At 45.0% G+C, this 15,952-nt stretch overlaps 1 protein-coding gene across 1 annotated transcript; it reads right to left on the minus strand.

Moving 5' to 3' along the window:
• Nucleotides 1–217: 217 nt before the first annotated feature.
• On the minus strand, nt 218–1,141 carry LOC127694588 (olfactory receptor 10-like). The gene has a single exon (XM_052196102.1). The coding sequence runs from the start codon at nt 1,139–1,141 to the stop codon at nt 218–220; it is 924 nt and encodes a 307-aa protein (XP_052052062.1).
• Between the last annotated feature and the right edge of the window lie 14,811 nt (nt 1,142–15,952).

Genomic DNA, 15,952 nt, shown 5'->3' on the forward strand with positions numbered 1-15,952 from the left:
AAGTGCCTCTATCCTCTGAGCATCTTGCCATCTGAGGACTGGCTTTGTTGCTGTTGTTCCTTTTGATTTGGTTTTTGTCTTGTCTTCTATTTTGTGTGCATCAACAGTTTCGTGCTTGGACATAATTAATGGTAGTTGTTTTCAGAGCCAATTCCCCTCTCCCACTGAAACCCTTTGGACTCCAGAATATGAAGTTTTACTGATTAGCTTTTGCTTCCTACCCTGTGGCTGCAGATCTCCCTAGCACCTTCCACAGAGCCCCCTTCACATCCTTGTTCCTCAGGGTATAGATCAGAGGGTTGAGCATGGGGGTGACAATAGTATAAAAAAGGGCCACAAACTTCCCCTTGCTCTCAGAATAGCTGTCCTTGGGTTGCAAGTACGTGTAGGTGGCTGCGCCATAGAACAGAGACACCACCAGGAGCTGGGAGCCACAAGTCCCAGCAGCCTTTCTGCGTGCAGCCACTGACTGGACCTTCAGCACTGCCCTAGCAATCTGTGCATAGGAGCCTAGAATGAGCATGGCAGGCACTGCAACAATCACCACTCTGGCCACAAACATCTTGGCCTCTGTTCCTCCTGTGTCCTCACAGGCCAACTTGAGAAACACAGGCATCTCACAGAAGAAGTGATTCAGTCGGTATCCACAGAGTGGCATGGCCATCATGAGGCCTGTTTGAATCAGAGAGTTCAAGAAGCCTCCTACCCAGGAAGCAATGGCCAATGTCTGGCAGAGAAGGGGGTACATGATGGTCGTGTAGTGCAGTGGGCGACACACAGCAGCATAGCGGTCAAAGGCCATCACCACCAGGAGAACACTCTCTGTGGAGTCCAGAGCAAGAGATATGAACAGCTGGGCCACACACCCTCCATAGCTGATGGTCCTGTCAAGTCCATGGAGGCTGATGATGAGTTGGGGCACAGTGTTGGTGGTGAAGCAGAGGTCCAGGAAGGAGAGGTAGGAGAGGAAGAAGCACATGGGTGTGTGCAATCTGGAGACAGTGATGATGGCGGTGGTGCCAAGGAGATTTATGGAGTAGAAAATTAAAATATAAATAAAGAAGACGGATTCTAGTTCAGGCCAGTCTGAGAAGCCCACCAAAATGAAGTCTCCTCCCAAACTGATGTTTAAGCTTCCCATAGCCTTTGACTTGAACAAGTACCAGAAGGCAATTCAGTGCATCCTATGAAGCATAAGGGTTCATACATTGCTTACAGTACTCCTTAAGCACTCTGAAACCATGCGTTTATTATCTGCTTTGTTATCCAGCCCACCATCCTCCTTTGCTCCAGCCTTCCATCCTCACTTTCCTACTTTAGGCAGAAAAGCTCTGGATTAGGAATGATGTCATCTTTTTTTGAACTATATCTCTGCTGCCTCTTTGTTCCTAGATTTAGCCAGGCCTCTTAGTCCTATAGATTTAAGGTTCTCATTACACTGAGATTTGGACCTAACCAAGCACCATGGAAATCGCTTTAAAAACAATTCGAAGGGTGTTGTGGGAAAAGCAATGGGAACACACATGCCACACATGTGAGGACGGGAGATTAGACCCCCGCCGCCGTCTATAGAACCCTCTCCTTTGCTCAGAATCGTCATTCAATTGTCAGGTTCAAGTGTGTCTCCTTTATTGTAAGACATCATCAACTTACTGTGCCAGCATAAAGAATACAGTATCTTACTTCCCATCCAATAATTTTATTACTGGCTTGGAGAGAGATTGATGGTACAGAAACTGCCTAGTTATTATCAGAACTGAAAACATATTTCCTTGTTTGTAGAGACCATTCATGTACAGAGGCACTCACAAACACACAGAGAGATGGAGGTAGATACTCACCAGTTTCTGTGATATACAGCACCAACAGTACCAGATATGTCAGCGCCTAAATGCTTGGTGCTTGATAGAGGAATTTAGATCAGCACAGTGTCATTAAAAGACAATTTAAATGGATAACAGTATGTAAATCTAACCCAATTTTCCTTTGTTAGGTTTGCATTTATAACCCTCTCCTCAGTCTCTGGAGAACTCTCAAACAAAGCTAAGTAATATCACCCTCAGCCTCATTCTGCATGAGTGTGTGTTCTATAGACCCAATCATTTCTTCATCACAACACCAACACTCACTCTAGAGTTTTCTGCGAATATTTATGGTGGTCTTCAAGACTGATTTATGAAATATTTAATAATAACTCATCAACATTTTATAGTATACGACCAGAAAATAAAGCTGGGTGGTGGTAGTTCATGTCTTTTGCCCCAGCACTCAGGAGGTAGAGCCAGGGAGCTCTCTGAGTTTGAGGCCAGTCTGTGTCTACAGAGCAAGGTCCATGACAGCCAGGGATACATAGGAAACTCAGGGGAAAAAGACCAGAAAATAAAATGAGTATGGTCTGTCTGCTGAAATTCAAAGTCGGGGTGAATGCACTAGTTTTTAAACACACAGGACTTTGCCTCAAATTAGAAAGAATTCTCTTCCATCCTCTATCCCTTAATACATTGTTCTTCATTTTGTTTCAACAGTTTTGGCTATGTCTCTGCTTTCTAACTCCTGGATCTGACGTCTTCAATTTGCTTTGCATTTGAGGTACTGGGTATCTCAGAAATTGAGTTTTGAAAGGAACTGTAAACCCTGCACAGCTCACCAACTCTGTACTCACTCAAGTTCTGGGAAAGCAAACACTTGTGCTTACCTTCTTCAGTTCTATATGGAAGATCAAGTGAGACCTGCTCCTGTCTGGTTCTGACTTCATCTGTGATAATGGAGGGCTTGAAGCCCAGCTGATTCTAGATAAGTCTTGCTCGTCTATGACTCTCTGCCCCAAGAGTCTCAGCAGCCAGGCACATCACTAAGAAGAAGGAATTGTCCTCCACCTGACTCACTTACCCTAAGACTACAAGGGACCTGGTACATCATTAAGCCACCCTTTTCCCTCTGGACATTGCTGTGGCTCTTTAATCGCAGTGGCAGTAGAATTATGTATCACCTGTGGCCTTTGAGACTTCTGGGCCCCAATGAGGCAATTATAACCAACTGGCTGGTTCTCCAAGATGTTCTCACTCCCTTCAGCTACTACAATTGCCTGCACGCTGCCCAATTGTAGTTCCTCTGTTCCCCATTCACTGCCCAATTTTAATTCATTCATTCATGGTCCTTAGAATACATAATTTCACTTGTCTCATGCAACTTTATATTGTGAGATTTCTCAAGTATTCCCAACTTGGACCCAAGTCCTGCTAGGCCTAAAATTAGACCATATTCTGTGTCTCATATAAGCCTACCGTGTTCACTACAATCCAGGGGTCTTATTTCTATAGAATTCTAATCAAATGCTCATGTCCTCAATTACACGTGCCATTGACCCAACTAAGGATTAATTCCCGTGAGGAAGTCTGACCTTTCAGGGGCTCTTTAAATTCCATATGAATTTAGGGTAGGTGTCACTTTTCTGCAAATAAAATATTTCTGCATTTTTGTGGAAGTTGAATTAAATCTGTAGAGTACTTTGAAACAGTGTTGACATCTTAACAATATTTAGCTTTCCAGTCTACAGTCTTGGGATCTCCATTTGCTTTAGCTTCTTTTGCTACCCTTTTATGGATTTTCATACACCATATGTCATTTACTTCCTTAGTTAAATGAATTTCTACATATTTTCTTTGTCAGAGGGAAATTATTTTCTTTCTCAGTCTCCTTTTAGAATTGTTCAATTTCCCCCTCTTAGCACTGTTTTCACTAAACACGTTGGGGTCCTGGGACACAGAAGAATGATAAACTGGGCCCTTGTACCCTCCCAGAGTATACAAAATTCCCTTTCATTCTTGAGCAGAACTACAAGTTTCTCCTTGATCGGCCTATGTGTGCCCTGTGTCCACTTCTAGGCTTCAAACATATTGTACTGAGGCAAGTGGATGCAAAACGGAGGGAAATAAAATCACTGCTAGTTCGTAGGTCTTAAAAATTCATTTCCCCCCCTAATCTGCATACTACTTTTCAGGTATTCAAATAAAAATATATGTTTTCTGTCTGCAGCGTATAGCTGGTTTCAATGGTAGAGACAAAATGGTGTCTGTTCATTCCATCTTTGTCAGAAATAAGACCACTCGGTCATAGATATAGGCAAATAGACAGATAGGCAGGCATGCACGCGCACACACACACACACACACACACACACACACACACACAGAGAGAGAGGGGGGGCACAGGGAGAGAGAGAGAGAGAGAGAGAGAGAGAGAGAGAGAGAGAGAGAGAGAGAGATCTGTTTTGAAATGTTCATAATTTTAACTTTAAAAGGATAAAGCGGAGCTGGGAGATGGCTCAGTGGGTAAAGGCCCTGGCTACCAAGCCTAATGACCAGGGAGCCCTGACTCCCTTAAGTTGTCCTCCGACTTCCACAGGTATGCACATGCCCCCTAATACAAATGTAAATTTAATTAGATACAAATGTGCTTTTTTTTTTTTCAAAGACAGAATTTCTCTGAGTAGCCCTGGCTGTCCTTGGACTTGATCTGTAGACCAGGCTGGCCTCAGACTCAAAGATCTGCCTGCCTCTGCCTCCCCAGTGCTGGGATTAGAAGGCATGTCCCATCACCATCCAGCAAACAAACTATTTAAGAAACCTGTAGCAGAATGAAGACTAATGCGCCAATTGCTCTTTCTCTGTATTAGCTAGCTTCTGTTTAGCAAACTGCTCACAGGGAGCAGAGTACAGGGAAGGACAAAGGCCTGGATATTTGTGTCTTATTGTTCGTGACATCTGCCACTAGATAAAAGGGGAGCGAGCTTTCCTGGGTTCTCCATCGCATCTGGCATGTGCCTGTCTTCCACACCCTGGAAACTGCTTCTCATTCCTCGCACTATCATCAGGCAGCACAAGAGAGTCCCTGCTCTGCAGTTAGGAAATCGAAGACTTGACAAGGTCAAGCCACGTCTGGACCACCCAATGCCCTTGCTTCGCCATTCAAGCCTCCATCCATGCTTGGATCTGTGCCTTCTTCGGCATCCTGGAACACCGTCCGTCCCTTCTGAGCGCAGACCGCATAGGTGGAGCCATCACTCAGCAACCCAGGTCTGAATCCTGCAACTTCCTGTCTAGGTCAGCCCCGAAGGAAGTCAAACCTCCCGGTCAGACATTCCTTTCTTGTCAGTCAGCCGCCATTTGTTCTCTCTTCCCGTTCCCACTCACTGGGATCAGGGTGTCCGACTGTCAGAGCAGCAGAAGTTGGACAACCAGCACTGAGCACTTACTTGAATGGCAACACACACTTGTCGCCATGAACTATGCTTGCAAGTCCAAGGCTTTACTTAATCTTCCCAACACCCCAGCAGGAAATTCTTTCATCTGGGAATGATGAAGATGGGAAGCTCTGAAAGGTTGACTTGCCCATGGCAGTATTCCCAGCTCAAACCTGTCAACCTCCAGAATATGCTGCACTTCCCCTGAGCCACTTCCACTGGCTGTTTGGGCCCTCTGAAAGCACTCCGAAGGCCCATCCCAGACAAGAAAACAAATGAGGCCACGGGGCAGCTCTTACATCTCCACCGCCTTGCCCAAAGCCTTGCCCAAAGCCCAGCGTCCAGGAAGGCTTAATGCCTCGCTGTCGGACTCAGCCAGAGAGCCTGACAGCACTGAGCCCGGGAAGGCTGACAGAGTCACATGGCTATCTAGCCTGGGCACAGGAAAGGGTCTAGACTGCCGTGGTTCTCAACCTTCCTAATGCTGAGACCCTAATACAGTTCCTCATGTTGTGGTGATCCTTCGTTGCTACTTCGTTACTATAATTATGCTACTGTTATGAATCATAATGTAGGAGCTGGGGAGATGGTTCAGCGGTTAAGAGCACTGACTGCTTGCTCTTCCAGAGGTCCTGAGTTCAATTCCCAGGAACCACATGGTGGTTTACAACCATCTATAAGGAGATCTGATGCCCTCCTCTAGTGTGTCTGAAGACAGGAACTGTGTAATAAAATAAATCAATCTTAAAAAAAAAAAAAGAATTGTAATGTAAATATCTGTGTTTTCCAATGGTCGTAGGCAACTCTGTGAAAGGGTCATTCAAGCCTCCACGGATTGGAGTTTCCATCTGTGGGTTGAGAACTGCTGGTCTAGGGTGTGAAAAGTACCAGGCGTTAAGCAGATGCAGGGAGAAAGACCATTCATATCCTGGCATGCTTACATGTTGGTCTAAGTAACCATACACGAACCCACTGCCAGCGAAAGGTCTACATGGACAACAAAGGAGCCCAAAGTACATCGTCCACACCTCCTACGTCTCTTAGCAAATGAGGAAGAAAGTCAATCCGTGCCTCCGTTCATATCTACCTAATTTCTGCCACTCGGTGTCATCTGCACTGAGACAACAGGCACCACCTTACGGCCAATATGGCACCGCAAAGCTCAGGCTGCCCGTGGGGAGGAAAGTCCTCACTGGGAATATTTATAAATTTGCTAGCGAATTTTATTTGTAGTGCTAGGGACTGAATCAAGTTTGTGCATTCGAGCAAAGTACACTACCACTTCACTGCACCCTCAGTCCTGCTTCTGTAGATGGACACAAACACGCACGCAGGTACCCTGGACAGACATGTTGGTGGACTCCCCTACTCCCAGCCACTTGAAGGGCTGAGGCAGGGGGATCGCCGGAGAAGGTTTAGAGAAGAGCCTGAGCAAACCCTTCACCAAAGTCTTTGTATTTTCTTGTTTGATTTTTCATTTGTTTGTTTTAATGTGTATGAGTGTTTCCCTGCGTGTACATTTGTGTAGCACTTGTATGCCTGGTGTCGACAGAACCAGAAGAGGGCATCAGCTCTCCTGGAGTTATAAGTGCTTATAGGCCATTGTGTGGGTGCTGGGACTTGAACCTGGGTCCTCTGTAAGAACAGCAAATGCTCTTAATCACTGAGGCGTCTCTCCAGTCCCTGCTTGGTTATTTTTTTTTTTTTTGCTTGTTTATTTTTAATTGCATGAGTAGCACAATACAATTTCTATGTGAAAACTCTCAACACCAAAATAATGACATAGAAGCTACTCTTCCTCCCAGAAGTCACTGGTCAGTGAGTTATATTCACCTTTGTCAGTCTGTTTTGGGGAAGATTTTTTTTCTTAAATGACATAATGCTATAGTATTCCTCTTGCCTCTTCTCCCCTCTTTTTATTGTGTATGTGTCTGGGTTGGGGTGTGTGCATATGAGTCCATGGACCTCCTTAGAGCTTGTCCTAGGAGTTGTCAGGTGCTGAGTCTGAGTACTGTCTCTTCTGTAAGAATGTCAGTGCCACTAACCACTAAGCCATCTCTCCACCCATACCTACTTCTTTGCCTCAGCCTCCCTATTGCTGAGATAAAATATCACCACACCTAGCTGGATATGGTGGGGCATGCCTTCAATCCCAGCATTCCAGAGGCAGAGGCAGGCAGATAAGATCTCTGAGTTTGAGGTTGGCCTGGTCTACAGAGCAAGTTCCAGGACAGCTACACAGGGAAAAAAATTTGTTAATTGTTTAGCTGAACGTGGTATTACTACACATCTATAATTCTGTGATCCCAGCCAGGGAGAGATGGACAAGAGTCTGACAAGATTAAGGACTGACTGGACTTTAGAAGGACGTCAAGGGTAGCCTGGCAACTTAGACCCTGTGTAAGAGAGGACAGATAAAGGTTCTGGGTACCAGGCTTGTGGGCCAGAGTTTGATCTCCAAGACCACGTGGAGGAAAGAGAGAACCGACTCCTGCGAAGTGTTCGCTGACATATGTTGTGGCTTCACGAAACTGTATGCATATGTGCAAAATAAACAAATGTAATTGTTTTATTGGGGAAAAGTTGCTAGCGATAGAACTTCAGCCAGGACACATTCTAAGAGGTGAAATTATTACAAAGGAGTCCAATCAGTGTGTTCCTGAAAACGGAAAGGTACCAAGGGTTACTAGAGAGAGATTTTCCTCACTCCGGGTTATTGTAAAAAAATGGAAAGCTGAAATTGCCTATGGGAAGGTTTTGTATTTTCTGTATGAGGGTTTTGCATCCTTGGATTTTTCTTCAAGCTGATGATTTTAAAAAAGTGTATATGGGTTAGGATGTATCTCACTTAGAGAGCACTTGCCAGCTGATGTGGGCTCTGAGTCAATTCCAAGCATAAATTAGTAAATAAATAAATGCTGTGTATGTGCAGAGTATAGTAAAGGGTTATGAAAAAAACTAATTCTAGGGCTTAATATTTGCCACAGGACTTCCTAAAAAGCAGGCAGTTATTAAAAAATTAAGTATATAGTAGTGTGAGGTAAATTTTCATCTTATTATGAAATACCAGAAATTAAAGAGGTAATTAACCACGTTATGTTTTTTTTTTGAAAAATAAAACAACGTACATGAATAGCAATAGAACACACATGTTAACACTGTAATAGAGAGATTTGCTGTAGGTTTTTTAAGGGGTTGTTCATTTGTTTGTTTGTGTTGTTGTTGTTGTTGTTGTTGATTGTCATCGCTGTTTGTTTTTCTGAAATGAGGTTTCTCTGTTTAGTCCAGGCTGCCCTGGGACTCCCTCTGTAGACCAGGCTGGCCTCCAAAAACTTCCCATAGTTTTAAGCAGAAGAAAAGAGGGGAAATTTTCTGAACAAAAAGAAATTTCTTTTTACTTCAAAGTTTTAAAACTCACTTGTGAGTGCCAGGAACCGAACCCAGGTCATCTGAAGTAGCCAGTTTCTAACCACTAAGCCATCTTTCCAGCCTCCTTATTTTCATTTTTATTTAATGTTGTCGAGTACTGAGAAGTCTTGACTTTTACAATTATCTCAAATGGCACCACACAAAGCAATTTAGTGTGTAACAAAACAAAACTCTTCCACAAAGAAGCATCAAAAATGTAAATGAGGTTAAGACAGCCAAGGACGTGTTTCCACCCTGGCCCAGCTAACAAGGAAGGAAGGAAGGAACTGATTCCAATAGAGTCTGGCATGAGCAATTTGGGGATGAGCTGAATTCCAACAATATCTTAGAATGTCTCAAGGGTAGGCCTTGGATAAGGCCAACAGTCATCAGCACAGAGACAGGTTGTTTCTCTTTTCCCAGAATTCCCGGATGGAAGCCACTAGCAGGGAGACAAGTCAGTTGAAGAGAGAAGTGAATTAAACACACATCAGTCCATTGGCAGGCTGGGTTCCCAAGGGAACAGCAGAGCGGCTGGCTGCAGTCCCAATGAGGGGAACCCAGGGACACAGAAAGCTCATCCAGTCAGCAATCAGCTGCCAGTCTCTGTCAACTTGTTTAGAAGTGGCGTGTTCGGCTGGCCCAGTGTGGGCTAGGTCAAAATACTGTTTTCCTCTGTCTGACAGCTTGATGTGGCTCTGCTTCTGCAAGGGAGAAGTTTGCTAAGGGTTTAGTGAACAGTCTGAATGTGTTATAGACACTGGCACCTCTGTGCATAATGTATAAATTACATAAGCCATGATTTTGGGGGGGGGAAGGGTTGGTTTTGAGGCTCTCACTTTGTAGCCCTGGCTAGCCTGGACCTTTCTACACAGATCAGGCTGGCTTCAAACTCACAGACATCTTCCTGCTTCCTCCCGCCTCCTCCTGTCTCTGCAGTGCTGGGATTGAAGGCATGCACCCCCATATTCCAGCCCTGAGCTGTTTCCTGCCTCTGCTTAATATTCATACCTGTATCCCTGAGAATTCCCATTCTAACTCATCAGCACTGAGTCAGCCTCCTTGAATCCAAGCCAAAATAAGACCGCTCTCACAAACCCTCAGTAAACAGAGTGACTCTGGGGAAATAAACTTTTCTTTTGTGTGATTTATTCCTTGTGGAGAAAAGGGAGGGGAAACTGAGATAAAATATATATATATATAAATATTTACCAAATATATATGAATACAATTTTTACCATATACAATATTACATATACAGTATTTACCTATATATATATATATATATAATACGCACATACACATACACACACACATTATATTGAGACATGGTTTCTCTGTGTAGCCTTGGCTGTGCTGGAACTCACTCTGCAGACCAGGCTGGCCTTTAACTCCAAGATCCACCAGCCTCCCAAGTGCTGGGATTAAAGGCCTGTGCCACCACTACTGTCTACCCATGTATTTTTTAAAATTTCATGAGTGCCTTTTCCTCCATCTTCCATTTGTATCAGGTTCTGACTGACACCTGTAAAAATGGTTTGGTGGTCACTGTAGCTTCTTTTCTCATAAGGAAAAAATAACATATAATTAAGTCTGCAACAATGATAACTGTATTCAAGATTTCAACTTTGATTATGTGCTTCCGTGTCTGTACATGGTATGGGCATGTAACTGACTGCAGGGCCTACGGAATCTAGAAAAGGATATTGGATCCCCTGAAGCTGGAGTTGCAGGCAGTTGTGAGCTACCCAACATGATGTTGGGAAGAGAACTTGGTCCTCTGCGAGATCAGTACATACTCTTAACCACTGAGCCAACTCTCCAGTCCCCATGATAACTGTCCTAAAATTCTTGCAGAGAAGTAGTGAAAGACAGAAATGCTACCACTGACTAAAGTGCAGGAACTGTGGGTGACCTTTTACAAATCTTTACCACATCGTCTCTCATGTGCATGCACTTTATTATTAGGAAAAAAGAAGGAGGTGCAGGGGAGAAGGCAGGGTGCTCTCCCCTAGACTTTGAAGGTACTAAAACCTCCTGATAGCCTTGTCTGCTGGGTATCTAGACCTCTATGAGTCGGCATGAGCCTCAGGGACCCCAGGAGTCTGTGGTTAAAAGTTAATTCTATAGCTAAGATTAAAATCTCAGGAAATAGCAGGTGTTGGCGAGGATGTGGAGAAAGAGGAACACTCCTCCACTGCTGGTGGGGTTGCAAATTGGTACAACCACTCTGGAAATCAGTCTGGTGGTTCCTCAGAAAACTGGGCATGTCACTTCAGAAAGATCCTGCTCTACCACTCCTGGGCATATACCCAGAGGATTCCCCAGAATGTAATAAGGATATATGCTCCACTGTGTTCATAGCAGCCCTATTTATAATAGCCAGAAGTTGGAAAGAACCCAACAGAATGGATGCAAAAAATGTGGTATATATACACAATGGAGTTCTATTCAGCCATTAGAAACAATGAATTCATGAAATTCTTAGGCAAATAGATGGAGCTGGAGAACATCATACTAAGTGAGGTAACCCAGTCTCAAAAGATCAATCATGGTATGCACTCACTGATAAGTGGATATTAGCCTGGAAAACTGGAATACCCAAAACATAATCCACACATCAAATGAGGTACAAGAAGAATGGAGGAGTGGCCCCTGGTTCTGGAAAGACTCAGTGTATAAGTATAAGTATAAAAGTATAAGTATAAGTATAAGTATAAGTATAAGTATAAGTATAAGTATAAGTATAAGTATAAAAGTATAAGGCAAAACCAGAACAGGGAAGTGGGAAGGGGTGGGTGGGAGAACAGGGAGAGGGAAGGGGGCTTATGTGACTTTCGGGGAGTGGGGGACCAGAAAAGGGGAAATCATTTGAAATGTAAATAAAAAATATATCGAATAAAAAAAAGTTAATTCTATCTTACCTTGAATTTTCTGTATTTCTTGCCCCCCTAAGGGGAACCCACGTTCCACTTGAATGATAAGATTCCATCAGTATGGTTCTCAACCTCTACTTTGATCGATTTTTACACTATGTGGTGGTAAGGGGTGTAAGGCAGAAATTGTTTCCAGGCAAACTCAGCAGGCCCATTAACATTAGTATCTTCAGCAGTTTCAGAAACTTTTGAGTCTAATCAGTTCAAACTTCACAAGAGACCTTGTAAATTCCTGTCTAGTGCAATTTTTCAAAATACCACTAGAGGGCACTCCTGCCTAATGAAGGCCAAAGTCCGACTACACACTTTCGTATAGCTATATTAAAAATTAATCTAGAAAGTGAAATTATGAATGAATTTCACAATGGATTTTAAGTTAACACGTTACTTATATGATCACTGAAATATTTAAAAGTAAAGAACCGATAAAAAGTAGTGCCCCCACCAATAAATGATCTGGATAGAGACTATCTCAAAGAAAACTCAAGTGACCAGCAGATACTTCAAAATGTTTGAAATGTCAACATCCTTAGCCAGCAGGAAATGCAAAGTAAAACTGCTTTGATATCCTATCTCACCCTGGTTCTCGAGCAGCCGCCACAACCCCTTTGCGGCTTGCATACCAGATATCCAGCACATCCAATATGTGCATTACGATTTAGAACAGTAGCAAAATTAGTTATCAAGTTGCATTGAAATCATTTTTGTTTGGGAGTCACCATCACTTGAAGAACAGTATTAAAGGGTAGCAGCTTCAGGAAGAATGAGACTCATTGTTCTAAGCAAACCGGGCAGAAATCTCACAAGCTTCTTTTGTTGTTGTTCTAGCTGGACATCGGACACCCTCCGGAGAGCCATATGTAGACGGCTTGGTCCCCAGAGTGGTGTGCTGGGCAGTGAGGGAGCCTGTGGGGATCCTACCGTCACTTGGAGTTGTGCTCCCCAAAGCGAGCCTGGCCTCTCTCGTCGGTCTGCTTCCTAGCTGGAGATCTGAGCATTGACTCTGACACGCTCCCTGCCAACCAGACAGCAGGTGGCCCAGGTTAGACCTGAACCTTCCAAATCACAAGCCAAAATAAAGTTCTACTCCCTAGATGATCCATGTCTACTATTTTGGCATAAAGGGGCTAAAGTACCGTCAATAACCTGACTTTGTGTACACACAAGATTAACTTATGTTGGAGCTTTGGGTAGGGTGGGGTCAGCTGTTCCCAGTGTGTGCTATTGTTATCTTCTGGGAAAGAATGAGGGTCATGGTGAGGTCTCACCACTCACCCCAGGGCCGCCTGAGCTCTTCCTTTTTCCTTTTTTTTTTAAGATGTATTATATGTAAGCACACTGTAGCTGTCCTCAGACACACCAGAAGAGGGCGTCAGATCTCATTACAGATGGTTGTGAGCCACCATGTGGTTGATGGGATTTGAACTCAGGACCTTCAGAAGAGCAATCAGTGCTCTTAACTCCTTATGATTACATTCCCAAGAGGTATGTGACCATATCTCCATGAATGCTGCCCACCTGCTGACTGTCCTCTTACGCATGAGCTGGACACCCCACGGGGAAGCTGGACACCCCACAGGCAAGCTGGACACCCCACAGGCAAGCTGGACACCCCACGGGCAAGCTGGACACCCACGGGCAAGCTGGACACCCACGGGCAAGCTGAGGCTCCATTTCCCACTTTGCAACTACCCTGCCCAGGCTAAGTTCTAGTGAATAGTGTGTGTGTGTGTGTGTGTGTGTGTGTGTGTGTGTGTGTGTGTGTGTGTGTGTGTGACAGAGAGAGAGAGACAGAGAGAGACAGAGAGATGCCTAGATCCATCTTGGGTGGCGAGCTGAGAGCCTCACATTGAAGTTGATTTCTTGGATCATCTGAGTGTGCCCGCCAATCGGCATTTCTGTCGCTGTGTGATCCTGAGAAAGCCTCACCACCGCGGCAGGACCGTTTAGCTATCACAGAAGCCAGTAAGGGTTACAGGAAGTTTAATTTTGCCTTTTCCAGGTCAGGCAGGATTCTTCATACATACCCTTCACTCCCTTTTCTTCCTTAGGACTAAAGTTTAACTAAAAATCAATTTAGCTGGCGGATTTCTTTCGCAGTCTCTTTCGCTGATAGCACGCCTGTGTGTTGTGAGTGGCCGCGAGCCTTTGATCAGGGCTCTGACTGCAGGCCCTCCTCTGGCCTGTCTTCCGTTCTCCCGGCCTAATGTGTGTGGTAGCTGGAACTCTTGAAGCCAAGAAATGACACCTAGAACGGAGGCCTCGTGCTAAGGAGGGTGAGACCGACACACAAGGTATCTGAGGCCCTGATGACATCAGAAGCCACTATGTAGGCCTGCATCACCTCCGGCTTCTTTTTTAAGGTTCATCTTAGTTGACTGTGTGTGTGCCTGAGTGTATGTGTGTGCAGCACATGCACGGGGGTGCCCCGGGAAGCAAGAGGGGATCCAATCCCTTGGGACTGGAGTTCCAGGTAAGCCGGCTAATGTAGGTGCTAGGAACTGAACTGGCTTGGGCAGGACAAACTTCTAACTGACCAGCCATCTCTCCAGCCCCTGGACTTTTATTTCTTTAGATCCGTATTTCCCGTTGTAGGCAGCTAAATCCAGTTCTCAGTCGCTTACAGTTTTAGTAGGAAGCGCAAGGGTGGCAGTGGGGCAAAGCAGACCACGTGGCCACGTGACTCCCCACTCACACAGCCTCCAGGGCCTCCGCCGCTCCGCTTCCTTTAGACTTCTGTGAAGGTGTGGGGCGTAAAGGTGGGGGGACCAAGGTGTACACTGGGAAAAGGGAGCCACAGATTTCCTTCCACAGGACTCTTCGCGTCTCTTCCGCACATTAGCTCATTTTCATAAGCTTCCAGACGATAGATACTATCCTGGCCTCATAGAGTGTTGGCAGGACCAGGGCATGATCCAGAGTAAGGCGTTCGGACAGTGCGCCCAGTGCAGACTCCCGCTCAGGCCCATCACTTCTGGATAATCTGTGCCACCGGCTTGGTCCCTCAGCCTCGGCCATTGATCCCTTAGCTGAAAAGACCTCTCACCTCGGCTTCCAAACATAAGCTCCTTGCGACTTGTCTAGACTAGGCAAGTGTGCTGGTTAGAATACAGGGCCAAGGACTCCTGGGTGGCTGACCACTTCCCCACACACAGTCCCCACGTGGGAGCCTGAAACCCACATTTCTTTAGAATGAGGCTAATTTATGTTGCATAAATTCATTAGTTATGTAAACTTATATAAGGTATTTGCAGAACTTTATGAATCTGTTGGCAAATAAATGTTCTATTGGTGTAAGAAAGAAGTCTAGTAGGATCCTGCCTGTACCACGGCATAAATTTGGTAAAGAACTGGGCCAACTTGTCTGGCCTCTGTGGCAGATATATCTAGTCCTGCAGTGACTTGATGTGTGTGGGGGGGAGTGGGGATGGGAAGGGAGAAATGGGGGGATCTGCATGAGGGGGTACTGGGAGGAGAGGGAGGGTTTGATACTGGGATGTAAAGTAAACAAAGTTTTAAAAAATCTGTTTAAAAATACCAAAAGTATAGCTGTTATTGTAATCTGTTTTGCCTTCATAAAGCAAAACTTAATGAAGGGGAGAAGACATTCTTAGTGTTTTCAACCAAGCATGGTAATTGCTTTCCAGTTCCCACTCTTCCAGTCTTTCCTAAGAGCTTGAGTTCTGGGAACTCACCCGACAGGGATCAGATGGGGAAGTCTATTGAAGACTCAGAAGAAGCCTTGCCACAGAGACCAGACAGAGAATATCTTATGTCTGTATGGATGTGGCACCTGCCAATAATGAGCCTTATGGCCTATAGCTTAGGCAGGAAACAGGAGGTGGGACATCCTAGAGGCAGAAAGGATTCTGGGATAGGGCCAGGCTCAGGAGATTCACCCAGGAGTGATGAAACAGACACATGGTACCTGAGCATAGGTAACCAGCCATGTGGCAGAACATAGACTAGAATAAATGCGTTGCTATGATCTAATCAGAGAAGAGCCTAGGTATATGGCCAAGGCATTTGTTAACTATATTTTGAGTCTGAGTATTATTTCTGGGCGCATGGAGCTGGGAGGAAGAACCACCTAACTTCTACAGAGGCCACAGCCTACATCTATGCTGAGGTGAGTCACTCCACAAACGAGATGTCAGTGGGGCCTAGAGGGCCAGGACGTAAGGCAGGCATAGATAGCAGTCCTGAAGCCCTCAGAGTCAGGAGTGGGCGTAAGTGACCTCAGGGTGACTGTGGCATCTCTAAACGGAAAGCATGGCATTCAACAGCACGGTGTTTTCCACGGGCATGCCGACTTGGTTTCCACAGAAGCACTGGGGTTCCTAGTCAACTACACAGACATGACCTT

Source organism: Apodemus sylvaticus, chromosome 10, assembly GCF_947179515.1.
Source record: "Apodemus sylvaticus chromosome 10, mApoSyl1.1, whole genome shotgun sequence".
Classification (NCBI taxonomy): domain Eukaryota; kingdom Metazoa; phylum Chordata; class Mammalia; order Rodentia; family Muridae; genus Apodemus; species Apodemus sylvaticus.